This window comes from Podarcis pityusensis (genome assembly GCF_964106645.2).
Source record: "Podarcis pityusensis genome assembly, chromosome: 4".
Taxonomy (NCBI): domain Eukaryota; kingdom Metazoa; phylum Chordata; class Lepidosauria; order Squamata; family Lacertidae; genus Podarcis; species Podarcis pityusensis.
In genome coordinates, this window is record NC_138027.1 from 50569657 (window position 1) to 50597522 (window position 27866).

At 42.5% G+C, this 27866-nt stretch overlaps 1 protein-coding gene across 3 annotated transcripts; it reads left to right on the plus strand.

The window, feature by feature from the left end:
• Positions 1–879: 879 nt before the first annotated feature.
• On the plus strand, positions 880–27720 carry JAM2 (junctional adhesion molecule 2). Of its 3 annotated transcripts, none has more exons than XM_081003697.1 (10): positions 887–1124; positions 10342–10407; positions 15133–15243; positions 16774–16926; positions 17666–17871; positions 19001–19103; positions 19834–19941; positions 23094–23109; positions 24772–24799; positions 26079–27720. In XM_081003697.1, exons 1-10 carry the CDS (start codon positions 1070–1072, stop codon positions 26109–26111), a joined length of 879 nt encoding a protein of 292 aa, XP_080859823.1. In that variant the 5' UTR covers positions 887–1069; the 3' UTR covers positions 26112–27720. The 3 variants fall into 3 exon arrangements, with proteins under 3 accessions (XP_080859821.1, XP_080859823.1, XP_080859822.1); XM_081003696.1 differs by having other exon boundaries at positions 896–1124; positions 24769–24799; XM_081003695.1 differs by lacking the exon at positions 26079–27720 and having other exon boundaries at positions 880–1124; positions 24772–26065.
• The last annotated feature ends 146 nt before the right edge of the window (positions 27721–27866 follow it).

Sequence of the window (27866 nt, forward strand, 5' to 3'; positions counted from 1 at the left end):
TTGAAGCACCACACACACACACACACACACACGAAAGGAAACTGGTGGTGTTCTGGGCAATGGGTATGAGATCATTTTGATGCAAGGTGGACCATCAAAGGGTTGCCTGGCGGGATGTACTAAGAGGAACAGCAAGAATGCTCACTGGAAACAATGGGATACAACTGAAGGGGCACAGGAGATAATGGGAGCTCCTGATCGTTTGTTTCAATATATTTTTATGGGCCTTAGAAAAGGGGGACTGACCTTTGGCCAGTCACCGTCTTTCAGCCTACCTCACAGGGATGTGAGGCAAAAATGTAAAGGAAGAAAGCATGTACACCACCTTGGAGAAAAGCTGGGCTATAGCGACATAAATGAAGATGTGCTAGATAAAAATTAAGCCCCCACAGAACTGTAATACCCGGTGGAATGGGAGGCTAGACGCAGCGTGGGGCAGCGGTGAAGAGTGTCGGGCTAAGATATGGGCGGCGACCAGGGTTCAAATCCCCACTCGGCCATGAAGCTCCCTGGGCCAGTCACTGCCTCTCAGCCAACCTCCCTCGCAGGGTTGTTGTGGAGCTTTAATAAGGAGCAGGAGAACCACGTGCGCCACCTCGAGCTCCTTCGAGAAAAGGGGGGCATGTCGATGCAATAAGGAAATCTGGTACGGGCTTGTTGCCCGGCAAAGAGGCAAAAAGCTCTCTCTCTCCAGCGCCTTCAAAAAGCAGCGCGATCCCTTCCCTCTCCTCGGCTGCTTCTGGCCGCCCCTTCTGCTGAGAAGTTGCCTCGGAGTTAAAGGAAACGTCCGTCGATGTGCAGAGGGGCGAGGCAGGGGAGGCTGAGCCGCTCGGGCCCGTCCCTCTCCGCCTAGGACCCAGCGGAAACCCCTGCCCATCTCCCCGGCTCGACGGGAGAGGCGCCGTCCCCCTCCCCTGCTCGAGGTGCCCGGGCGGAGGGAGGGTGGAGCCGGAGAACGCGACCCCCCCCCACCCCGTCCAGCTGCGTCGCCAGGCTCTCTTTCCCCGCCCCCGGCCCCTTCCCTCGTGGGGGCGAAAGGAAAAGCGGCGAGCCAGCTGTTGCTGCGAAGATGGCGAGCCGCCGCGTCTTCTGGCTGCTCTTCTGGCACTTGGGCTTCCTGGGCTGTAAGTCGCTTCTCTGTCTTGGCCTCTCCTTCCCCGTAGGGCAGCGGCTCTCCCTCTTTCTCTCCTGGGGGGAGAGGGCGCTCAGCTCGCCTGAAAAACCCCAAGTCCTTCCTCGCCGCCGCGCAGCCAAGTTCGCCGCCGCCGCCGCCGCCTCCTTGCGAGGAGCATCTGGTTGTTTTTTCCAGGGAGCGACGCCAGCAAGTGGCTCCCTCTCTTTTCGCTTACAAAAGGTCCACCTCCTCCTGGTAGGGAAGAGCAACCTCGCCTCTCCCGGCTTCTCTGGGCTGTCTTCTCTTTCTGGCTGACGCTTCCTACTAGGCGGTACTGCCGCGAAGCAGAGGACGGGGCTCGCCCTCCCCCGCCCCAGCCGCCGCTCGATTTGATTTGATTAGCGAGGCCGGCTGGAAACGCGCTGGCCGCCCCAGGAGGCAGGCGCACGCGGCGGGGAAGCCGAGGCTTAAAGCGGAGCGGCGCCTGCTGGGGGTCTGTTAACCAGCCAGGGCCGCAGGAGGGCACCGGGGTCAGCTGGTGTCAATTCCCAACGCGCGCTTTAATTGAGAACGCTGCAATCTTAGGATGCTCATTTGCCCAAAGCGTTGAAGGTGCATGGGCGTGTCCCTTCACACTTGCCTTGCTTCTAAGCCTGTATGAGAATTGGTTGGAAGGAGACTGCTGTGCACACCTGCTGTGGAATGAGTCCCGTGGAATCTGGGGAAAGATAGCTATTATGAAGGAGTTTGGGGGTATTTGAGAGATGGGGAGCAGGGGCTCTCCACAAGTGCTTTTGTCCGCCAGCTCCCATGAGCCACAGCCAACATCACCTGTGGTCAGGACTGTTGGGAGTTGCAAGGGCCTCAGTTTCCCCAGCCCTAGTCTAAAGTGTGTGTTGAAAGTGGTTGAAAGCCTTGCTAAGCAGTTTTGAGACATAGAAATCTGGATTTATTTTTAAGTGGGATTTCTACTTTGTTTAGGAGAGGGGAAATCCTGTACATTTTTACTTGCTAGTTGGCTCACCTGAGCTCAGTGGGACTAAGTTCTGAGGCAACATGCCTAGGATCTGGCTATAAGACTTACTCCAGGCTGCCTCAGCCTCAGCCCTCCAAATGTTTTTGGCCTACAACTTCCATGATCCCCAGCTAGCAGGACCAGTGGTCAGGGATGATGGGAATTGTAGTCTCAAAACATCTGGAGGGCCGAGGTTGCGGAAGCCTGACTTATTCCCATGGAAGATTGCAGCTGTGACACACAAGACTGGATTCACCCCACTGATTACTGTGGACTCACAGCGTTTTCAGTGCTGGGTTGTAAATCCATGTTCACACAAATTGAAGCCCAGGTGTGAACAACTGGAGTGGGGGGAAGCTGTGAAAAGCATGGTCCGGGGAACTAACTTCACTGTACTCTAAGACTGTAAAGTAAGCACACCTGAAGTTCCACTGAGTTCAGTGGTGCTTTCTCCCAAGTACGTATAGGATTCTGCAGCCATGCACCATGAACCGAAACATCTCACTTGGGACTAAACCTAGAGTTTAATGGAACCTGCTGTTTGATAAATGTGCCTTAGGCAGTTGACTTGGAAGTAAAATACATTGAACAAGTGGGCTGTACATTGGTTGTATATTGTGTGAAGAAATACAAAAGAGACTCGTGGGCTTGGCAACTATATTATTTATTACTTGACCTAAACCACTGAGCCTTGGGCTTGCCGATCAGAAGGTCGGCGGTTTGAATCCCCGCGAGGGGGTGAGCTCCCGTTGCTTGGTCCTAGCTCCTGCCAACCTAGTAGTTCGAAAGCACATCAAAGTGCAAGTACAGTGGTACCTTGGGTTAAGTACTTAATTCGTTCTGGAGGTCTGTTCTTAACCTGAAACTGTTCTTAACCTGGAGCACCACTTGAGCTAATGGGGCGTCCTGCTGCCTCTGTGCTGCCGGAGCACGATTTCTGTTCTCATCCTGAAGCAAAGTTCTTAACCTGAAGCACTATTTTTGGGTTAGCGGAGTCTGTAACCTGAAACGTATGTAACCTGAAGCGTATGTAACCTGAGGTACCACTGTAGATAAATAGGTACTGCTCCAGCGGGAAGGTAAATGGCGTTTCTGTGCGCTGCTCTGGTTTGCCAGAAGCGGCTTGGTCATGCTGGCCACATGACCCAGAAGCTGTCTGTGGACAAACGACGGCTCCCTTGGCCAGTAAAGCAAGATGAGTGCCGCAACCCCAGAGTCATCCACGACTGGACTTAATGGTCAGGGGTCCCTTTATCTTTACTAAAGGAATTGTTGGAAAAAATTGCAAAAGGAAAGGTGCACAAAGTGAGATTTTGATGTGCCTGAAACTGAAACTTTTAAGAGACTTAAATTTTTATATCGCAATTCACAAGATTATTCAAAATGATTTGTGTGCTAAAGCATTTTCTTTTGTGTTTCAGAAAGATAATCAAGCATTGTTGTGATACTTAATCTTGCAATTTAAAATAAATTCAGCAGTTTCAGATTCTGTGCTTTTCATATTTTCTAGAAGAAACCTGTTTTTGAAAATTGAAGTTAGCCGTTTGGGGGAGAGTTGCATGTAGTTAGTCTTGCCTAGGGTTCAAAATAACCTGGCACCAGCACATTAAAGCACATTCAAAGCACATTATTTCCCTCACAGAATTATGGACCCTGTAATTTACTCCTCACAGAGCAATTCCCAGCAACCATTAACAAACAACAGTGCCCCAAAGGACTGGTCTTCAACTCGTGGGTCACAGCCTGATCCAAGGTGGGTTGCAACAGGAGCACTACCACCCTGCAAATGTATGGTAAAAGATTAAGAAATGGGTCCCCAAATGCATGTTTGGGTTAAAAGTCGGTCCTAGGTCTGAAAATATTGAAGATATGTTTTAAAGGTATAACAACGTCTTCAAACATCCACATCAAACTGGTTAAGGAATCAAAACATTCATTCCTTTCTTAGGAGGGTTATGAAACATATGGGGGGGTTGTTTTGTTTTTATTTTTCTTTAAAAAAGATTGTCAGAGCCCCTGAAAGCAAAAGTAGCAAGCATGAAAACAATCAAAAGCATGCCCTCAAAGATTATGTTTTCTCTTGATAAATATAACTTCAATGAAGATAAGAGGGGGGAAGTGGAGAAAAATGCCCCACCCAAGAACTGTGTTGAACACAGATAGGTGAAGCCAAACCACACAGCTGTGAAAACAATGTGTATTGAAATATGTCGGATATCTGACTAGTATGCTTGTTAAGCTTTAATTCCCGGAAGATTTGGTACTTTGTACTTGTACACTGTAGTGATTTCAAATTGATGTGATTATTGGAAGATTTGATATGTTTCTGCTTTGATGGCTTAATATAATTTTAGAAGTTGTTCCCTGTCTGCATTTTCCCTGTCTCAAAATCCTTCCATAAATCAGGATTACACCTATCAATGAAAGATATCTTCCTCGTAGCATTTTTCACACAAGATGCAAATTACTTTGATATTGTGTTGGGAACTGATTTTAATTTCAATTAAGCTTTGTATAGTAAAGAATTGTTCCAGAGCTATCCAATGTTTATAAGCTCAAATTGTACTGTTATGAATCTATGGGTGCAAGACACCCTGAATTCTGGATTAAGTTGGTGTTAGAATTTAATTAATGTTGGGCTGTTGGAACAGGGAAGTAGCAAGACCTGTGTGTGTTTAAGATGTGTGTTAGCTGCTATTAATCCGCTGGAATTAGCGTATGTGGAGAGACAATTAACCTAGGCAAAGTACAGAAGTTGTGTATCAGCCATCCTCTTTAATCCAAGGCAATCAATACAAAGCTAGTTTTGTTTGAGGCAGTAACCTGGGGGGTAATGATCCATTAGCACAACAAAGCATCAAAGAACTAGGTGTAAGAATGCAAAGACCAGGGTTTAGGTTAGCAAGCGCATAACAGGTGGGATGTGGCAGGGTAGGGATGATGCTGCTGCCTTTGGAAGAAGCTGGCGTCCACTTGGGATGTGATGTTTGAAACCTCCACAGTAGGCACTGGTTTTATATGTGCGTAATTAAACCATATATCATAAAGACACCACAGTGGAATGCATCCACTGTGAAACTTGAAACTCCTAGAGCTGTATCCGGCTAAGTTCTACTCAGAGCTGTTGTTGGCATCCGTCTGTCTCAATGGAGTGTGCCTCCGAAGGTGAAGTCAAACCACTGGAGAATCACAGAAATTAATGGACTTGCTACTACTATTTTTAAGAATGCTACCAACTTGATGGACACTTTCAAATCCTGCCACATATTTACAGAAAAGCCAGGCTGGTAGTTGCCAGGGACGTGGTTGCATTGCACTGACAAGCCGTTAACTCTCAACCTCCGGTTTTTCAATGATGGTAATGATAATAATGGTTAAAAGTGCTACATAAATGGTAAGCCAGGATAAGTCTTGCTTCATTTGACAGTACTGTAAAGGGCAATTCTCTTCTGCTTTGTTGAGAAGCTTCATGGGCTCTCTTAAATACTAATCCTGAATCTGAACAAAGAAAAGTTCTCAGCATTTTTTGTATTGCCCAGTTTTGTTGCAAAGCTGAGGTAATGCAATCTGCTGCAGTTTCCTGAGTCTAAAGCCCTGCAGAAAAAAAAGCCATGAAGGTTGGGGTTCTTCTTCTTTGTAAGATCCTGGGTCAGCGTGCTAATATTCATGAATGGTTTTTCTACTTTACTGCCTTTGTAAGAGCTTGGAGCAGAGAGCTGCATAGCAACGGAGGCTTCCTTAGAGATTCACCTTCAGCGACAGGCTCTTCCTTTTGTATAAAAGAAGGGAAGTGAAAAATGCAACAGTTGAGGCCACTTAAAAGTAGCACCGTTAACCCAACAAATGAGGCACAGAGCAAAATGCCGTGCTGCTGTGCGTTTTCCTGTTTGCCTTGCCATTGTTCTGTGTCATCTGTATCCTATCTGCCCCGTGTGCGTTTGCTTTTTGTATAAACAGTTGTTTTTAAAAAGACCTAAATAAGGGCAAGAGGCTTGAGTTGAAAGTTTGCAATTGTTAGCTTACTACAAAAAGTGCCAGTTGATCTTTATCATACAAAGATTGCTTTCTGTTTTTAAATTATTTTTTTTTAAAAAAAAGTAAGATTACATGACATTGTTTTTGCATTATTATGTAAAACTTTAAGGGTTTAATTCTAGATTCCAACAGTAGTTCAGGGCACTGCAATGCCTGCGGAAGGCAAGCTGTAGCTCCACACTGGATCACATGCTTTGTAAGCACATAGTCCAATGCTCAGTCCCCCATACGTCTCGTTCAAGGATAGCTAATGTGGCTTCCTCAAACGTTGGCAGCAGGGCCCAATAGTCCGGGTTGATGGGAGTTGTGCTCCAACAATGCTTGGCAGGCCACACGTTCCCAATCGCTGATGTAGTGGGTGACATATTGGTTGCTTAGTTATTTTATTATTAATTACATTTCTATACTGCCCTTCATCCAAAGATCACAGGATGGTTTACAATATAAAAATGCAAAAAGCACATACAATAAACAAACAAACAAACAAACAAATACACAACAATACCCACGGTGTAAAAGGCCCTAGATTGTTTAATTAGCCAAAGGCCTGGAAAAAGAGGAATGTTTTTGCCTGGCACCTAAAGATATGTAGCGAGGCTTTGAGAGTCAGCTTGGCTGCAGTCTCTTTTGGAATCGATAAATTACTGGCTGCCAGTGCACCAACAATATCTGAAGGGCCCCATGTTGCCTGGCTTTGCTCTAGTTCATGGGTAGGCAAACTAAGGTCCGGGGGCCGGATCCGGCCCAATTGCCTTCTAAATCCAGCCTGCGGATGGTCCAGGAATTAGTGTGTTTTTACATGAGTAGAATGTGTCCTTTTATTTAACATGCATCTCTGGGTTATTTGTGGGGTCTGCCTGGTGTTTTTACACGAGTAGAATGTGTGCTTTTATTCAAAATGCATCTCAGGGTTATTTGTGGGGCATAGGAATTTGTTCATTCCCCCCCCCCAAAAAAAACATAGTCTGGCCCCCCACAAGGTCTGAGGGACAGTGCACCAGCCCCCTGCTGAAAAAGTTTGCTGACCCCTGCTCTAGTTAAAGCATCTTCCATGGCGTAGCTGTAGAAGAGACATCTGGTGGGTTGCTGCCTCTGAAGAAGCTGTTCTGGGTTTGATGTTTTCAATGGTCTGAGCAGTATAGCGTGTACCGAGTCCAGTGTACTGTGTACTGAAGCCAGAGAGCCTGTGTGCTGAGGCCCAGGTGGCTTCCATAATCTAGGCAAAGGGTGTCATCAAATACTACTGTTCCACTATAACAGCAGACTACCCTAATGGGACTTTTCTCTCCTTTTCTTCAGTTTCCCATGCACCGTCAAAATCTGCTCCAAGGAATTGGAGAACTCCTTGCCCCAGAGCAGATTATGAGGTTGTGCAGAGAAGGGAGAGGAAAGGGAAACCCGATTGTACAAGTAGCATTCTGCATGCGCGCGCACACACCCAAAGTACCTGGGAGGTGTAGCGACCTTGGCAGTGTGTAGGATGGCTGTAGTCAAACGAGGAAGTAGTTCTTCTATCCGTAGCAGTTGTACAGGTGAGGAAATTTTGGCCACTGTATCTTTCCCCAGCACATCATGCAGCAACACAAAATTCTTTCCTCTACACAATTATCACACACATGATACATTTGTTGTACAAAGGTGCAACAGGGTTTGCAATCTTAGTGGATCTTGCATTCCTGTAAAAAAAATAAAAATAAAAATAAAGACATGAAGCATTTTCATTTTGCAGCCATTTGGACAACATTTGCATTTTTAGGCTTCATAAATTGGCGGCGTTTCCAACACCTTTGTTGCTATGGAAATAAACTCTGTGCAGCTCTTACAATAGCAGTGTAAGTTGATTATTTGTGAGACACTAAGCTTTTTTAAAGACGCCTGACCCCCATTTTCCTATTCATTGCCAAGAAACAGAAGAGGCAGCAAAAATCTCAAGCCTGGTTCAAAGTTAAGTTTGGGCATTTTTATCCTGTTGATGCTTACCAAAAGAAACTGAAAAATATTTATTCAATTTATAAATCAAAAGCATTATGGGAAGAAAAAGGATCTTTGTGCAGAATCTTCAAAGTTTTCTGTTACTGAATTGTGTCCTTAATTCATAGATGTATGTAGTAATATTGTGCTCAAGGAACTCAGTGCACTCCCACTGAAAGCAAGCGGTTAATGAGGTTGGATGGGTCTTGAAATCTCAGTTTCTCATTTCACCTCCCCCCCCCCCCCCCGGTTCCATCTTAAATTCAGTTCACCACATGCCTACATCAGTTGTTGGTGGTGGTGGTTGTTTTTTAATTCTCTTGAAAATATGTCTTTATTTTAGTGCATATTTCTCTTAATATACACTTTGCATGCAATTTTGCCTAATAGGGTGTCTTTTACTTTGACAGTTTCACTAATGTAATGCATTTTATATACGCTTTCCCCTGATATGCACATTTTTAATACACTTTTTTGGGGTTGATGAACTGCATTGCAAAATTTGCAGGACTGTGAATTACAAAGGATAGCTGTGCTTCAGTTTACTTGCTCTTTTGGGAAGTGAGAATTGGCTAGATCCAGATTAAAATCCAAACCAAACTGAATTTCTTCCCCATCCTAGTGGTTGATAATGTGTGCTGGTAAAGGTCCAAGCCTGCAAGAATAGTGCACATACATCTCAGGTCCAGGATGCTTTTTAAAACATATATTAAAAAATGTGTTAACTTACATGTGATTTTGTATGTGCATGTATTGCATTCAGAAAGGTGGTTCATGTGAGGTCTGCCCTACTGGATTCACACACAAAAAACATTTGTTTTAGCTTTGAAAAGTTCTAGTCAAAATTTCCCCACCTCACCTTTTGTCTGAGCTTTCTTGTTATTTAATTCTCAGTTATGTGTATAAGGAGTCTTTCAGTTAACGTTTTTATAAATTTCTCTGTTCAGAATTCTGGAACACATTCACAGTTCCTAAAAATGTTTCCAAAGTAACTGAAGACAAAGGTGAAAGTTTGCATGCATTTGTTTTTTCTCCTGAAAATGGCAAACAGTAAACTATTTCAATGGGGGGTGGGGGGGTGGGGAAACAGTCCTTACTAGCAACTAGCAAGAACAGTAGTAGAAAAATTGCTGACTTTTGAAATATATGTATATTTATTTCCCTCTAATTATACTGCCTGTATTATTTAATAGCAGCGGTGGTAAGACTAACTGTAAATTGCATAGTGGAAACACACATTTTATTTAATGCACAAACACATGCACACATTTCCTAGATTATTTATTAGTTTAAATCAAAGTAGAAAAATGGTGGGGAAGGGGTAGCCAGAAAAAGGCTTCATAACTTTAGATGAAAACGTGTAGTCATCTTTAGAAGCTTTAGATGAATTGCTGGTATTCAAAAAGCCTTATGCATGCAGCCCAGATTGGTTTCAGTGGGACTGAAGTGCAACAAACTTGGCCTGGCTCCAACGGAGCTGTTAGCACACTCAGATGCAGAGTATCATTAGAGGGAGTGCTTATATTAATATTCCATGTGGAATCACCACACTTGGTATGGTAAATGGGAGCGAATCGTAATATTTATGGAAGGGATCTGAAATGCAGCCCCCTAAATTGAAAGGTTCTCAAGACTTTCACCATCCCTATTGGATAATCAGTCTTCCCTGAAAAGACCAGAGAATATCATTTCCAGTTGCACAACTTGGCTGCGCAACTTAGAATCATTGTTGAGCCATAGTCATAACATGAAAATTATAACCTTCCCCTCCCTCTGCCTTCTTTGGCTGGTTGAAGTATTGATGTTGAGAATTGTGCGAAAGGATGTTGTAGTGCAACAGTACAAAAAACTGCTTATCCCTGGTGTTGCTGAGCTGAAACCCGAGTGATTCTTTTAAGGGCAATTTACATTTCATCTGATCTGATGTTTAAATACTATGATCCAGAACTGTACCTAGAGTTAAAATACAGTGTACATTTGGCACTGATGCAGGTGTATAGAAATAAGAGTTGCACTTGTAGATTAAAAGAAGAAAAGGACTCTGAAATACATTTGCACATGCATGGTTAAAAAAAATTAACTAGTTAGTTTGATCTCCTTTGCAGGCAACATGATTTAAGCAAACAGCCCAACTGTATGACTGCAGAGGACATTTGCTTGATTGTGAATGGACTTTGCAATGTAAAGGCTTTCTTTTTCATTTCAGATTATAAAGCGTATGGAATCGTCGTAGAGACAGACACGAAAGATGTTACAGCAAACGAATTTGAGGGTACAGTATGTGTATGACTGTGTACGTCTTGTATCAATGGATAAGTGAAAGTCCTTAGATGAATTTTAAAAGGCTGTTTGATAAAAGTGCAGTGGAGTGATGCAATGGATACAGCAGCAACAAAATGAAGTTGGATTGTATATATAAAAAAAGTAATCCCATTTGTCCCCCACAACTGAGTGCCCCCAAATCTATTCTATTCCCAAGCCTCTGGAGCAGATTTTGTGTGCCTGTGCCGTGGGACGGGCTCAGAGAAAGAAGAGCAGGAAGAACTTTGGTTGCATAAGCAGAAGTCCTTTCATAAACAGGGTGACATTGTTATATACAAACCTGTGGGTGCTTCCAGACAGGTGTTTGGTGTGAAATGGATGTTTCAAGTTTTTTGCAATGTCTATATAATATCATTGGCGTTGAAATGCCAGTCTGTACATATACAATACTGGTAAATGGATTATTTGCATTTCTGTGAGAGAAAGTGAGGCACAAATGCATTTTACAGGGCCAAATTCATTAATTATTGGGCATTAATTATAAGGACCTATGCTTAGGACCAGATCCTGAAGCTCAGGCTCCAATACTTTGGCCACCTCATGAGAAGAGAAGACTCCCTGGAAAGACCCTGAATGTTGGGAAAGATTGATGGCACAAGGAGAAGGGGAGAAGAGAGGATGAGATGGTTGGACAGTGTTCTTGAAGCTACCAACATGAGTTTGACCAAGCTGCGGGAGGCAGTGGAAGACAGGAGTGCCTGGCGTGCTCTGGTCCATGGGGTCACGAAGAGTCGGAGACGACTAAACGACTAAACAACAACAAATGCTTAGGACCTACGGTTTCTGAAACTTTTGAAATACAAACAAAGAACTGGCTCAAGCTGTGAACCTAGGGGGTAGGAAATATGAAGGCTTGGCTCCAGGCCTTCTGTACACATACTATTAATATTCTCTGCCAGTGCACAGCCACAGTGAGTGTTCTTTAGGGTCACAATTCATGCAGTGTAAAGGTAAAACCGTACAGACTTGGCTGTTGCTCTTCGTGAATGGAATGTGCCCCTGGGAACACTTCCAGAATCGTCTGCAACATGCACAGCAGGGATGGGGGAACTTTTTCAACTTGGGGGCCACATTTCCTGCTGGGCAGCCTTCCAGGGGCCAGATGCCAGTGATGGGCAGGGCCAGAGGCAAAAGTGAACAGAGTGACAAATGTGAATTCTGTACTTGTACAGTAGGCTAGCTTCTTCACACACTCACACCCCCGCCCTGTCCTCCATTTTTACAAGCATGAGGCATAACCAGAATTAAAGAACTTACTCTAGCCCAGCAAAAACAGTGAAGGAAGGTGTGAAGCAGGGCTGACAAGGGGTGTGGCCTGGGCTGTGGCTAGGGAGGGTGTGTGAGTTGAGGAGAATCCCATGGGCTAGATACAGAGGTGTGGAGGGTCATATTTGGCTGCAGGTCTGAGGTTCCCCACCTATCATAGACAGACTCCATTGCAGATGTGCATGGATTTGTTGACAGAGAGGTCAATATGAAAAGCTAGGCGATGACTCTAAAATCACAAGGTGCCTTTAATATAACGAGAAGAAGCTATAAAGGGAATGTGTACTTGCAATGCATGGAACTCTGTACACAACCCTGTAGAGCTTTGGGTTATTGTCAGAATCATGTGCTTTGAGTCTGTTTTAACAATTAATCTGTGAACAAATGTTTTCTTGCTCTCTCTTTCTGTATTTTTTTTCCCATTTCCCACCCATGTGTGTATATCTCTCTGCATGTTTTGTTTTGTTTGAGTATCTTTATTGGCTGTTCTGCTGTGGGCTGCCAAGAAAGGTCACTTGGCATCGTTTAGGCTGTTATCCCCTTCCACAGCATTTCCCCTTGCCAGAACAAAATGGGAACTAGTACAGTGTGCCAACTGTAACAAATATAGACGACCTGATGTGAAATAAAGAACATGGGTCCTCTATGGAAGAGTCAGTAATAGTGTTAGTCCGATCGTTTTCTCAGTTAGTGGCTTTGCATTTGCTGTGATTGATTTGAAAGATATTACTGTAAATCCACACTTAACGTTTGTCCCATGTTTTCTTCTGTTTGTCCCATGATTTCTAGACACAGGTCTGATGAGGTTTTTTTTCCATTCTGCTGCTTTCCCTGGGAAAACCAACTGTTTACTGCTGAATCAGAACAAACATCAATCCATAGAAAACCCTATTGATGATTGTTCCAATTCAGCAGTAAACTGCAGGTTTTCCTGGGAAAAGTGGTGGAGCAAAACAACCCCCCCCGACTTATTCCTAGAAATCATATTACAAACAGAAGTGAAGATGAATCATTAGACATTGTACTTCCTCTTGACAGTTTCTTTCTTTGTCTTTTCTGGATCTATTTGTTATTGTTTTTTCAGAAATATTTCCATCTGTCCTTATCCACATTCCATTTTATCTTTATTGCCAATTCTCTCATCCACACCCTTCTCAGATTTGCATTTTTGTTTTTCTTCTTGAGTGACCACCCATGTCAGCTATTCATTCGTGTGTGTGTGTGTGTATCCCCCTGTCATCTACAGTTTTGTGCTTTTATCTTTCTCCCCTTATAAATACAAAAGTTTAGGAACCCTTTCCCCCCCTGGAGAAATGCCAGGGAGAAACCATCTTTGAAAAGGTTTGTCTTTAAAATTAGGCTGCATGAACAAGAGCAAAATAGCTTCCCCACTGTGCAGATTTGAAATTCTGAAATCCCATATCCCTCCTCTCGTTTTTAATTCTATAATATTAGCAATATGAGAATCAGCCAAATAAAATACTTGTAGGAATAGAACACAGTGGTCTCGTAACTTTCTTTCTTAAAAGCATAATAAAAGATTAAGAAAAGACTACTTGATGCAGGCATTTCAGGAAAGACACCACCTATTCCGCTCAATCAGAACTTTGGAAACAAAAGCATTTCCACTGTTTTGCTGTGAAAGTCTGTCATGTGAATGTTGTTTATGATTTCCTGGAGCGGGATAAGATCCCATCATTAGAACTTCTTTTAACATGCTTTTGAAAGGCAACAAATGTTCTTTTGGTTGGAGTAATATGGGGCTTACATGCACATTGCATGAGCAATATGGGGTTACATCTAATTGATTGAGAAAGTTTCCAAAATGGCCACAACAGTGCGTGTGTGAATAAAGTGTCCTGCTACAATTTGCAGGCATCAATAATATAACACACTAGCTGGCCAATTTCACCACCTAACCTTGTAGCTGCTTTTATGCTCAGAATATATAATTGCAAAGTCAGTAATTATGTCTTTCATTCTTATTCTTTGAACATTTGCAACATGGAAAGTTGTAGGCGTGAATGAAGAAATGAGACTGTACATGGAGTTAGGCTTTAATTATAGGGAGCCAGGCCGGACCACTGCTGGTATCTGCCGTCACTGCTGGTACCTGCCACTGTACACACACATCATGTGTGCATAAACAGGGAGGAAAAACTATTGGGAACAAGGTCATCTCCCACAATTACCTTTGTGGGACATTGTGGGTTTTTTCCACACTAATAAACCACAGCCAGGAAGCCAAGAACCTTGGCTTCACATCATAGTTTGTTTGGAGTCAAACAAACTACAATTCTTGGTTCTGACATAATCCTAAACCAGGGATTGTGGTTTGTTGCTCCTCCTTGTGCTAGGAGAGGGAGCAAAGTGGGAGCTGTCTGCATGTTCACATTACACATTAACCATGGTTTACCATCATGTGTGAACACAGCTAATCAGGGCTGACCCAAGACATTTTGGTTCCTGAGGTGAAGCACAAAATAGCGCCCCTTCCTTGCCTGGGAAGAAGTCGGGAGTGAAGCTGCGTATTAGGAACAAGGGGTGAATAAAGATCTACATGTGATCCTTTTCTTGAAGGCCAGATCTGCTGCTGTCGATTCTGCTGCTACCTGAGGTGATTGCCTCACCTTGCCTCATGGATGGGCCAGCCCTGCTGCCAATGAATTCCTTCAAATTCCTTGCTTCTTGAGTATCAATCAGCCTTTAGAGAGGAATAATCATTATGGTCTTAGTGAGAAAGATGAAGACTGTAAAATGCTTGATGATTCACAACTTGTTTAGTGTGCTTGATGTTTAGCTTTTCTGATGTTTAGCAATTGCTTCGCTTCTTTGGATTTATTTTTGTACTACTGTAAACTTAGGGGCGCCTCTCATCCCACATGTTGTGTTTATACAGTGGTACCTCAGGTTAAGTACTTAATTCGTTCCGGAGGTCCGTTCTTGACCTGAAACTGTTCTTAACCTGAAGCACCACTTTAGCTAATGGGGCCTCCCGCTGCTGCCACGCCGCCGGAGCACAATTTCTGTTCTCATCCTGAAGCAAAGTTCTTAACCCGAGGTACTATTTCTGGGTTAGCGGAGTCTGTAACCTGAAGCGTATGTAACCTGAAGCATATGTAACCCACTGTATATGGATTTCTTTCTGTAAAATTCCCATGCTACCTGCAGAATCCGAAAGGCTTGGGTCCAGATATCTTAAGAGTTATGCACCAAAATCCTGAATGGGTGCACATTTTGTGCATGATGAGAAGCTTGTGCATTCTGTACCCCAGTGTACACACACAAAATGTATATGGACTGTTAATCTGTAGAGTCATTCTACAAAAGTTAGTTCTGAAAGTGTGCCAGTTGTTTGTAGTGTATTCCAACTCAAAGCAGAAACAATGACGTATTTTTCCCTCTACAGAGGCATTTCTAAGCTGTAAACACAATGAAGGGAAGGAAACTACAAGAGTAGAATGGAAAAAAATTACCAAAACTGGAGTTACATTTGTCTACTTTGAAGGTTCCTTTGTTGGTAAGAAAATGCTTACATTTATATTTGTGTGTGTGTTTACTGTGCTGCTGAGGGCTTGTGTCCTGCATGTGAAATGTTCCCATGTTCAGGGTTGCATGGAGAAATCACAGGATGTACAGTGTACATGGATTTATTTTTTACTGTTTTATCCAATTCTCCTCCCAAGAAGGTCAAGATGACGTACATTGTTATTTCCTTCCATTTTATCTTCGCTCAACCCTGTGAGTTAAGTTAAGCTAGGAGTTACCAGCTGGCCCAAGGTCACCCAGCAAGCTTCAAAGCTGAATGGGCATTTGAACCCGAGTCTCATGGATTGAACTTGTAGCTCTAGCAGCCATTTCCATGATTGTGACATCACAATCAACTGTAGAAATAGCTGCTGCCTGCTTTGCTGAACAAGAGGATAGCCTGTTTGGTTCACATGTTCCTTTTAGTCATAGGCACATTTCTTAATAGATAAATCAAATAAAATTGATTTGACTGTCTGACGTAAGATTTATTTAATTAAGTGACATTCCCTGTATGTGTGTGTGTTTGTGTGTGGAGTAACTAGTTAACAGAACATACATATTGCATTCTGCTGTTGTAGAGTTCTTGTGTGTCACTGAAAATCTCCCATCCTTTGTTTCAAGGGTTGCTCAAACACTTGAAAGGCAAAGTCGCACATATGTAGCTTTCCTCCATTTTCCATTCGTGTTCCTGACTGTCCTGACTAACCCTTCTTCAAACAGCTAACATCCACACTCAAGCATCCCATTCCATCTGTAGCTTGGCTTACTCTGTCTTGTAGTGCTGTCTGCTGTTGTAACAGTTTTGAGGGAGAAATGAGAAAAAGCATGCATCTCATGTGTGAACCTGCCTTTAAGTCACAAATTAGGTCTGGCACAAAATGGCTCCTCTGCTTTCAGTGGTGTCATTTTGAGTACGCTCTAAGCATCTGTATGGGGGAGAGAATGGGGTGGGAAATCGGGGGATGAGGAATTAAAGGGGGATACTGCCAGCAGTCACAGCCCTGTAGCAGCAACCACAAAATATGTCCTGACAGCCACTAGCTGCTATTTTGCTCTAACAATTTCCCCTCAGAAAAGGAGTAATATGATTAGGATATATAGCAGGAGTTGCCAACTCAGTGCCTGGGAGCCATGGCATCCACAAAGGCCTTCATTTGGATTAATAATGGCATTGATAACAGGGTACTTGTGTCTTTAACAGCTGTATGACCGATAGTGGCTGATAGTTCTCATTTGAAAACATTCTACTGCAACATATAAAAGCTTACAGTGTATCAAAATTGCATGCAAAATATGTGTTTGAGACACCAAATCCCTTAATAAACTACCTCACATGAAATGGAGTGTTGGAAGGGTCTTCGGGAGAAAATAAATATCGTGGGGAATGGCAGGTAGAGAGCCAAACTGGCATTGTATTCTGGAAAACCAGTCTTTTTTCCCTAATTGTTTTATACATTTATAAAGCATACTTGAGGAGGTTCCTTTCTAGCCATTGCTCTCTGTCTTGATTGTTTTGCAGGTGATTTTAAAAATCGAGGAGAAAGAGTGCAATCAAGCATCCGCATTAAAAATGTGACTAGAAAGGATTCTGGGAAATACCGTTGTGAAATTAGTGCATCCACGGAACATGGACAACAAATAGGGGAAGTTATAGTCTCTCTCTTAGTGTTGGGTAAGAATCTAAACAAAGCTATTTTGAGGTAACACTATTCAGTAGTACATTTCTTCTTGCATTTTGTTTGCCACCCAATTACAGAAGGGGTACAATAAAGTATCCAGTGTGTGTGTGTGTGTGTGTGTGTGTTGTCTTTAAAAGAAACCCTCTGTAAAAATAATGTTTCATTTTATATCATTTTATTGTTTTCTGAAATGTACACATCCATTGGGCCTGGGATAATTTTTGTTAAATTAATGGTATGAACCAGACTTTAAAGCCAACCATTTTGTAAAGAGATAAGTAGCTGGGAACTAATTTTAGACATTCTGAAATAGATTATTTAAAATGTATGAATGGGGTTGTATCCAGAGTGGACTCACTGAAAATACATGATTAGGTTCATTGATTTCAGTAGGTCTACTCTGAGGAGTAGTATTTAGATGTTAGTTTGATACAACCGATTATATTTTATCTCTAGTTGTGGAAGAGAAAGTCTGGACATAATGCACCTCAGATCAGTATTTTGTTTACAACTAAAGATTATATTACATTTGCTGATTCATTGTTGAAACATCTTGAACACTGGCTTACATCAAACTTCCGTCGGACAGTGCCAGAGGCGAGGAACAATACGCATACAATGTGATGCATAAACCACTCAGTCCAGCTGCCTTTATTAGAGCAACTTGTGAGCAAATAGGCAGGTTTAGCCATTCAGATATTTTACTTTGAAACAGATCATGTCATTTCCTAGTCCCACCAGCTCCTCCTGCTTGTGAAGTGCCCAGCTCAGCTATGACAGGGACAGTAGTGGAGCTACGCTGTAAAGAAAACAATGGTGTTCCTGCGTCAAAGTACAGATGGTATAGGAATGGCCTTCTTCTGCCGGAAAGCCCAGCATTGCGGAGCATTAAAAAAGAGAGACTTCCTTATACCATGAATGCTACAACTGGAACTCTGGTTAGTGAACCTCTGCTCAATACCACTTATCATTGGACTTTACTTAGCCCAAGAAAAGGCTTAACATTCTGCTGTGGTAGTACTGAGGAAATTCAACATAGTATCAGGACCCTACTGTGTGGTTTTGGGTTTTTTTTGCCTCAGAGTTGCATAGAGATATAGTAAATAGGACCTCTTTCAATCACCTTGCATCCTACACGTTGTATATCTTTTGATATATAGCTCAGAACCAGCATGATACTTTGCTGATTCACCCATAGGATAATAAAATAGATTGATGAGTATGAGAAAATGTTAGGAAAATGGGATATATTTTACAAAGTGGAGATACGTACTTATCTCACCAAATGTCTGCTGCAGTAACTGAATTGGCTCATCCACACTTCTGTTTGGTGATTTCTAAGCATGGGTCCAAGAGGTTTTTCTTTTGCACCGCTGCTTTCCTCAGGAAAACCCACTGTTTACTGCTGAATTGAGACAAATGTCAATCTGCAGAACACCCAACTGATGTTTGTTCCATGAACACCTCTTATTTCTGCTACACCCCAATTTTCAGAACTGTTTCATTTCTCTCTCCTCCCCCTAAAAAGGTTGAAAGCAGTTTGGCCAAAAATATTGGTGCGCTGGCACTGCTTTGGCCACCCTCTCCCATCCCTTAGATCAGTTGTCACTGTCAGACTGGACAGTCATTTTGCATTCTGGAAAACTGTGAAATACAGTCATTGATTTTCAAACAGCTTAGTTCTCGGACATTTTGGCTCCTGAACAACACAAACCTGGAAGTGACTGTTCCAGTTTGCAAACAATTTTGGAAGCCAAACATCTGACGGGGCTTCTGATTGGCTGCAGGAGCTTCCTGCAGCCAATCAGATGCCACACTTGGGTTTTGAAACATTTTGGAAGTCGAACGGACTTCCGGAACGGATTCCATTTGACTTCCAAGGTATGACTCTATTCTAAATCCACTGCATTGATGATGTTGGTGATGATGATGATGATGATAATGATAATAATAATAATAATGCAATGGCATAATGTACTAGAAATGTTGTCTCAGTTTTGACTGCTCATTCCCATTTTTTTTGGAATATTCTACTTCTTTCTCTCTGTTGTTTTTTTTTTTTACCAGCTATTCAATTCTGTTTCAAAGAATGACACTGGAGAGTACTACTGTGAAGCTGACAATAAAGTTGGACAGCCTCAGAAATGTTCTGTAAAGCGAATGCAAGTTGGTAAATGTCAAATTCCAATGTGACCAACCAACCTTGAGATGAGAATGTCTTAATTACAAGACAGAGTTAGGAAACTAAAATGTGTTAGTTCACCTTCCAACTTCAAACTCGGTTATGTGGCACATCTTTAAAGGCCCAGTTTGGATGATTAATAAAAAGAGAAAATATTTTAAGCAAAAAAATACATTTTACAGGACACTGCCACAATTTAAAGTAGGTTTTCTTGAAAAAATATACTGGGGGGGGGGGGCAAGAGGGCGGCCTGCAACTAAACCGTTCCCTTAAATAGGCTAGGAGTGGGCTGGTCACAGCCCCTAAACCCCTGCCTCTGATTGGCTTAGCTGGCGCTGTCTCCCCCAGCTACGCCACAAGATGGCGGCCACCATGGATCCAAGTGGTCAGTGCAGGACCATTTTTAGAAAGAAGGATCCAGGGTAGTGAGGATTGCAACTTGAAATGCCTTTAGATGCACCTTTGCAGATGAAAACGCAGGGAGCATATAATATTTTCATTAACTTCAGTTCCTGGACCAGCTGTGTAGAGTGATTATCTGGCCATAGTTATTGTAGTTTAACAAACAATCGCTCTTCCCAGGGCTCTACCATGCCCTATTTGAGGGTGTGTGTGTGTGTGTGTGTGTGTGTATATATATATATATATATATAATGAATATTGCCTTCTATACTCAAGCTCCAATTTGAAATTATATTTGTTTTGCTTTCCATGCTAGATGACCTTAATGTAGGTGGCATCATAGCTGCGGTGGTCATTGTGGCTTTGATAATAGCTTCCTGTGGTCTCGGGGTATATTATGCACAAAAGAAGGGCTACTTTTCAAGTAAGTGAAACTTCTTCCTTCCCGGATTGATCAGTAAGTTCCCATGCTTAAATATTTGTGAACTGTGTGGGGTTGTGGGCTGGCAGAAGCAAAGGTGGTTTTGGAGCAGAGCTAGCACACTTGGAAGGGGGTGATAGGAAGGAGGGTGGTGGAATGGGATGATAGGAAAATAATGGAAGGGGGTGATAGGAAAAGGGGGTGATAGGAAAATAAAAGGAAAGACAACTTTAGTCTTGGAAATAACAGCAGAACCAGCTGCCAGAAAGCAGTACTTCTGGTCTGCGTTGAAAGCTAATGTTTTTTCCATGTGGATGGATAATGAACAGTTCCTGTAAATAAAAGATGCTGCCCTTGTAATAACAGAGAGTTGGAATCAGCGTTGCATGTTCTGTTTTCAACCCAGTTTTTATTAGAGGGTGGGTAGAGAACTTATGATATACAATCTTCTTCTGAATCTTTATTGGAAGGCTCTATTTTTTTTAAACCTTTAAGCTGGTGGCAAAATGTCTAAATATTGCAATTTCCCTCAGAAAATCTAGAATTGCTTTCTGACACCCCGCCCCCCACTTTTAACAACCTTGGGTATTTTACATTTGTAACTGTTCAGTTTGTGGTGAGATTCAGCTAAGTTTTATCCAGGGTAGGCCTATCGAAATTAATGCTCCTAACTTAGTCATGTTGATTAATTTCAGTGACTGTACTCTGAGTAAAACTTAGCTGACTCCCTAGAGCCAGCCCACCCATGAGGCAGGGTGCAGCAGCTGCCTTAGGTGGCAGAAGCACAAAAGGCAGCGTCCCATCTGCCCCACCACTTTTGGTACTTGGTGTTGCCACTTGTCCACCCAGCCCCTGGGATGGAGAAGATGAGTGTCAAGGCATTGTGGAATGCTTTTCCTTTTGCCAAGTGTTGGCCAGGGTGGTGTTCCACCACCGATGGAAATTGGAGGGGGGGGTACAGCGGCAGGGGGACAAGAGGGGCACATTCCCATTTTGCCTCAGGTGGCAAAATGGGACAGGCTGCCCCTGTGACTGCCATTCAATAACAAACAGTCACATGGATTAAAGTACACTAAATCTTAATCTACACTAGACTGCAGAATTTTACCTCGATGGATTTTTCACATGGTGTTGAATTTAGGTACCATTTAAAGCCAGGATACCTGCAGCCAGTTCTGGCATCACTGCAACAGGCTGGGACACCTTTGTTAGGAAATTCTCCTTGGGGGGGGGGGAGACGGCAGACCCCCAGTACCTCCGAGTGTCTCCCAGTGGGCACGTCTCTGGAATGGCATGTCCCTTCACTCCAGAGTACCCCTCTGCGACACTTCATATATGAAAAGTGCACACAAGTCTTCTGGCATCACACAGTAAGAAGATAGAAACATCCGTAGGTCTAAACTACGCTTTATTCACAATATATACAGAGAATCCATAATCACGTCTGTGCTCTCCAAACTCTGGCAGAAACAGAAAGCATACAGCAAAAGCGAAAGTACAGTCCAATAACACTCACAGACGGAAGAGATAAGACAGTCTTCCTTTCCCAAACTCTTCTCAGACATCTCATGTGATTTATACTAATCACACTAGTCAGCATCGGCTACGTAAAATCCTAACAACCTATTCCCATGGTCTTCCTTCATGCCAGTTGGCTTATAACCGTATGGAAGATCCACATGGGAAATGAGATCAATGCAGCTCCCCAGCAAAGAGATTTCTACCTGACAATAGTCACATGGAAAGGAAATTGTTGTTTCCACAATGGTTGCTGTTCTCTGTGTCTGATGTTACTGGCACAGTGTGGGACTGAAGCCTGGGACTCCCAGCTGTTGCTGAAGTTGTTTATGTGGTGAGCTTAATGCAACTGAGTCAGGTTTAGTACGTTTCCACAGCCATTGTAAAAAGCCATCAGCACACAGAATAGACAGGACAGTTTCTCGTGGGTTCATTTGCGATACGTAACGAAATATATTTCAGTTGTCTAAAAGCCAGTCAGTACATGTAGACAGTATTTCAGTAAAAGCTCAAACACCATGGTTTCTGCCCTGTTATATCGCGTTGCAGATTTTTGGAGGCAAGTTTTGATATGAAATTTCTGCTGAATTTGATTAGCCAGCTCCCTCTGCTGGGTAACAATGAGAGTGCATCTCCCTGTCCCCCAAATATTTCTTTCTATCTTTAAAATACGGTAAATGTTTTATTTTCCCAGAATCAGGGTTCATCCACATTCCTCTTTGCCCCGTGATTTCTAGGCATGGGTCTGAGAAGTTTTTCTTTCGCTAGGAAAACCCGCTGTTTACAGCTGAATTGGAACAAACATCAATCCACAGAAAACCTAATTGACGCTTGTTCCTATTCTGCAGTAAACCACGAGGGACAAAATAACCATCTAACTGAACAGTGAGCTGTAAGATAGGACCATTTTTGTCCTAGGAGCAATTAGGAAGAAGTCAGGCATCTTCAGATCCCACTTAGACCAAATAATTAAGTAGTAATTTATTGACTATATGTTACTTTGTAATCTAGCAATAAATGATTACTTAGGAATTTCTTGGCAACTTATTTTGTAAGTTGTCTTGACAAATTATTTTGTATTGCCCTACATACTGTGGAAATTTTTTATATATATAATGAACTGACGTGGCTTCCTTTCTAGCATTTATAGAGTGCAGCATAGTCTACAAAGAATTGTTTTAGAATCTTTATTTTGTTCACACATGCAGCAATCTAGTGAGTGGGGCACAGGAGGTAGTGATTGAACATCTAGTCAGAAGGCCACATCTGACTACATATGTAAACTACAGATCACATAATATAATTAGCTTCAAATTATTTAACCACATCTTTCTCACAGAGAAAGGAGGAAAAACATAACCAAGCTACATAAAAGGTGGGTGAATGTATGGAAAAACCCTGCTTTAAATGGTCTTAAATATAACTTTTATTAACACTTAGCTGGGTGATCTGATTGGGAATATCTGGAAAACCTGATGTTTGTCTGAAAGTAAATATCTGCAAGATTAGAAGGAAATATGTGATAATATATTTAGGGCAGTTGTTCCAGAGACTGGTGTAAAGTGTGCAGTTAGGCAGTGTGAAGTATGGAGAATGACACTTGCTTATCTTTCTTTTCCTGTTTTTTTATCCCCCAGAAGCACATTCTTCAGCGTAAGTATATTTATTTTCCTTTCTGTTTGCCACTTTTGAACAGCTGAAACATTGACTATAGTTGCAACTGTTGATCCAAGGATCAATAGTTCTGCACTATTGTGCAGAATCCCTTGCATTAGTCATATCGGGTCGAATCCAAACTTCTCCTTCCATCCACAGGTGATTTTTGATCCTGGATGGAAGGATCCAGCTGACAGTAGAGGGCGAGGAGGCAACTTTTGCCAATCCCCCTCCAGTGCCATCTCCCACACTGTTTCGCTTGTATGTCTGCCTGTTACAACTCCCTGAAGCATTTCCTCAGAAAGCACAAGGGGCTGTAGGGGGTATGGGGAAAAAACTCCCTTTCTCCCTTTTGCTAGCTGGAGCAAAATCTGGATCCAAGCCATTTCATTTCCTAGCCTATAATACCTAAAGCTGGGTTCAGTTGGCTAATATTTTAAGAGGGTTCCAGTTGCCCATTGGCTACTAATTTGAAGAAGCAATAAGGAGGCCTTGAACAGTCTTCCCTATAAAGGATTGCACCATAGAACCATAGAGTTGAAAAGGACCCTGAGGGTCATCTAGTCCAACCCCTTTCTCTGAGCAGACTCACTGAAACCAGTGGATCAGATTTAAATGAGTGTATTCTCAGTAGAACAAAACACTGTATACATTCAGGACTTCCCTCACTGAAAATGTACAAGGCAATTTCTTTCAAAGTTCATATGTATATATGCCAATGTTTTCTTTGTTAATAAGAACACAGTGAAACAGCTACTTTACATGGTTGCTAAAGCAATATTGTCTATATTTTGAAACCCATGTAACAGACGTATCTGGATAAAATTACTTATGTTTAAATAAAAAATAGTATAGGGTTTAATTCAATTATAATATGATTTATAATGTGATCTTGTGGGTATTGCTTCTGTAACAGTTAGACAAAAATTAATTTAACGTTAAGCCCCAAATTTAGAAATAATACGATTGACTTCTTGGTAAAGGTAAAGGGACCCCTGACCATTAGGTCCAGTTGTGACCAACTCAGGGGTTGCGGCGCTCATCTTGTTTTATTGGCCGAGGGAGCCGGCGTACAGCTTCCGGGTCATGTGGCCAGCATGACTAAGCCACTTCTGGCGAACCAGAGCAGCGCACGGAAACGCCGTTTACCTTCCCACTGGAGGTGGGAATCTACTTGTACTTTGACGTGCTTTCGAACTGCTAGGTTGGCAGGAGCAGGGACCGAGCAATGGAAGCTCACCTCATCATGGGGATTCGAACTGCCGACCTTCTGATCAGCAAGTCCTAGGCTCTGTGGTTTAACCCACAGCGCCACCCGTGTCCCTAATTGACTTCTTACATGCAGGCAAATTCCCAGTGATGGGGAGCCTGTGGCCCTCCAGTTCTTGTTGGGACTCTATGCTCTCACCGTCCCTGAACCATTGGCCATGCAGGCTGGGGGTACTGGGAGTTGGAATCCAATAGCATCTGCAGAGCCACAGGTTCCCTACTCCTTGCGCTAAGCACTGAATCAAACTTTTTTAAAAAAATAAAAATAAAAATCCAAGCAAATTCAGTAGAAACATGAATGTATGGAAAACAAAACTCTATATAAAAGTAATGTGCATGAAATGCCCAGATAAAACAGTATACTTTCTCCCACTTTTGTTTTGCTAGCAGGAAGAACAAAGCTGCAAACAGTGAAAAGGTGAGCATTCTGTATCTATGCGGTAGTGGCACTGGCAAGATTAATTCACCCATTATGTCTGCTTCAGGAAGGGTGGAGATAATGTACTTTCTCATGCCACAACTCTAAAGTACAGAACGGCTAAGAGCACAGCTATTCACCCAGACAACATGGTAAACTGGACTGCATCAATTCAGATGCAGGGAGCAAGGAGGGAATTATCTTTGAACGTTCTTCAGTATAAAAGTGTCCCGTAAAAAGCTGGCTAGCATATTAGGGAAGAAAACTATGCTTGGCTACTATTTACAGAAAGTTGTTTTGAATTATGTCCCCGCAAAATGTCCCATCTGACCTGGTAGAGAATAGCAAGAGATGCATCAGGTTATTTCTGTAGGCATCTTACTCAGCTGTACGCTCCTCTATACATCATACCAGTAGTTATAGAAAGGAGCATTTGTAGAAAGAGGCTATTTCCAGCAGTCTTGTTACATACTGAATACATACCAGCTCTCAGGAAGGTGCGTCTCCATCTAGTGGCAAGTTCATGAATTTCTATAGCCTTACCCAGATTACATATTAAATACTGTTGTTTTCTCGCACTCCTGACAACTTGTAGGATCAGTGTTAACACACAAAGCAGTGGTAGATGTCAGCCATACTAAAGTTTTTCACACTGCATGACCCTGTGAGAGATGGCTAGATAGGATGGTTTTCACCAAACTCCCTTCTACATATAAGATCAAGGGGACGGAGGGACTTCAGTGGGAATCAGTCTGTATACATGGAGGAAGCTTTGTAGTTATTTTTTACCATCATAGTGACAGCATAGAACCACTGAAATGGCAACAAGCTTAGGATACAGTCCACATTGAGATTTATTCAGCTGATCTCATGCTCAGGTGGGGATGCATGGATTAAAGAGTGTTTGCTTCACATATGAGTCAGCTTGTAGAGTTCTTTTCACAATATGGATGACACAGAAAACTGCTAAACCAGGGGTGGGTAACTTGTGGTTCTGCAGATGTTGCTGGACTTCAGCTCCCATCAGCCATGCAGATGGAAGTTGTAGTCCAACATTTGGAGGGCCGCAGGCTTAGCTACCCCTTATGTAATGCATAGGACCTTCCAGATGTCTTGGACTCCAATTCCCATCATCATCAGCCAACATTGCCCATAGTTAGGGATAGCTGGAGTCTGCACCTTGTGCTTTCATAATTATTAGTGGTGAATGGATATTAGTACAAAACCTTCTACTGCAACTATCTGAATTATCTCAACAGTTCTTCTTTCCGTTCCTTAGGATTTCAAGCACACCAAGTCCTTTGTTATTTAAAAGAAACCCACCCTCTGAGGAACACCAAATGAGCATTTGCTGGAGCAAAATATCAAAGGGATGCTTGGACTCTATTATATAAATATTAAAGAGTGGTACATGCAAAAAATAAACCAATGGCAAAGCCAAGGCACTATTGCTAAAAGCTGAAGACACACGATTGTCAAAAGTTGTTTTAACGTAGTTTGATAGTGCTTTTCTAACCTGGTGGTTGTAGATTACGCAATTGTAAGGGGTTTCTTACTGTGTAATGTCCCCAAAAGGATAGGAGAGGAGGTGATGAAGTGCACAATTCTAGTCGCCACATCTCAAAAGGATACCATGCAACTAGAAAAGGTGCAACCAAAAGATCAAAGGACTGGAACAACTCCTCTATGAGGAAAGGTGACAGATTTATAATATTGTTGAGGAAGTGGCTGAAGTACGCCCCCCCCCATAACTCCAGAACTTCTGTGCCATCCAGTGAAGGTAACCAGAGAGTCTGAACAGAGAAAAGGAAATAGTTCTTTACACCATACATAGCTAACTTGTGGGTTTTGCTGAGCGCAACCAGTTTTGATGTCTTTAAAAGGGAGCTATACAAACTCATGGATGATATGAGTTATAATTGGCTATATATTCTTTTATGATGCCAGTTGCCTGGGAGTAAGTGGAGAGGACAATTGCCTTCATGTCTTCCTTGTGGGCTACCTAGAGGTCTCTGGCTGGTGACTTTGGGAAACAAGATACTGGATTATATGAAGCCAGCCCTCTAGGAAGAACTGTCAGGAGTAAGTAGCCTGATCTGGTCATTACTGCCCTTGGCTCCTTTGGGAAGGGCAGGATATAAATTTAGTAACTTAAATAATTTAACTATTCAGGGCCAATATTTTGGGCTGGGGCATAGATGCCTCTAAGGAAGATTTGTCCTTTTCTCCATTGTGCAGGTCAAGACAACTGCAACTGCTACCATACTTGTTAATGTTAAGGGCATAATTCTACCAGCAAGCGGGCTGTGGGAAGAACTGTGCAGTAGGAACAGTCTTGACATGTTGACCTTATTTTCTCTACTCCTGCATCCTGGTCCAGGGTAGGTAGAACCTCAAAAGACATCATGTGTAGAGTGAGTGAGGATTTTTCCTTGTTCTAGAGTAGAAGATCTACATGTGATGTCTTGCCCTATAAACAACTTTATTCCAGCCTGCATGTAAGCTAACTTTAAAGGCCTAAATGGCAGAAAGGCAATATATGAATCAATCAAATAAAGAGCTATGAAGTTTAAGAGCTTTTTACTCATAATTTTTGTGGAACATGATAGGTTCCACAGCCAAGATCAGAATAATATTGTTCAAAGCCGTTTTTGCCTCCACTATTTAAATGTCTTGACTCTTTCAGTCTATCTAAACAATAACAAAATTATGCAGGTATAGGTCTGTTGAAGTGTAGTGCATTCTTACTACTGCTCATTTTTCGCCCCTTAAACCCTATTTATGATTTATTTTCTGAAGACTGTACATTTTGCCTGAGAAGAAATCCTTTTCACCACTCAATGCTAACGAATGCCTTAATGTTTTTTTTTTTATAAAAATCTCTTGGATGGTATTATAAATAAATCACATATGCTTTGTTACTAGTGTGATCATGATACTGATGCTTAAGACAAAACATGGGTATGAATGTTAGGTTTCTTAAATAAAAAAAAAGCAAGACAAATTCCTAAGCCGGATTCTCATCTCCACCCAAGAACCTTAAACCTCACAGCTGGCTATAATTTCA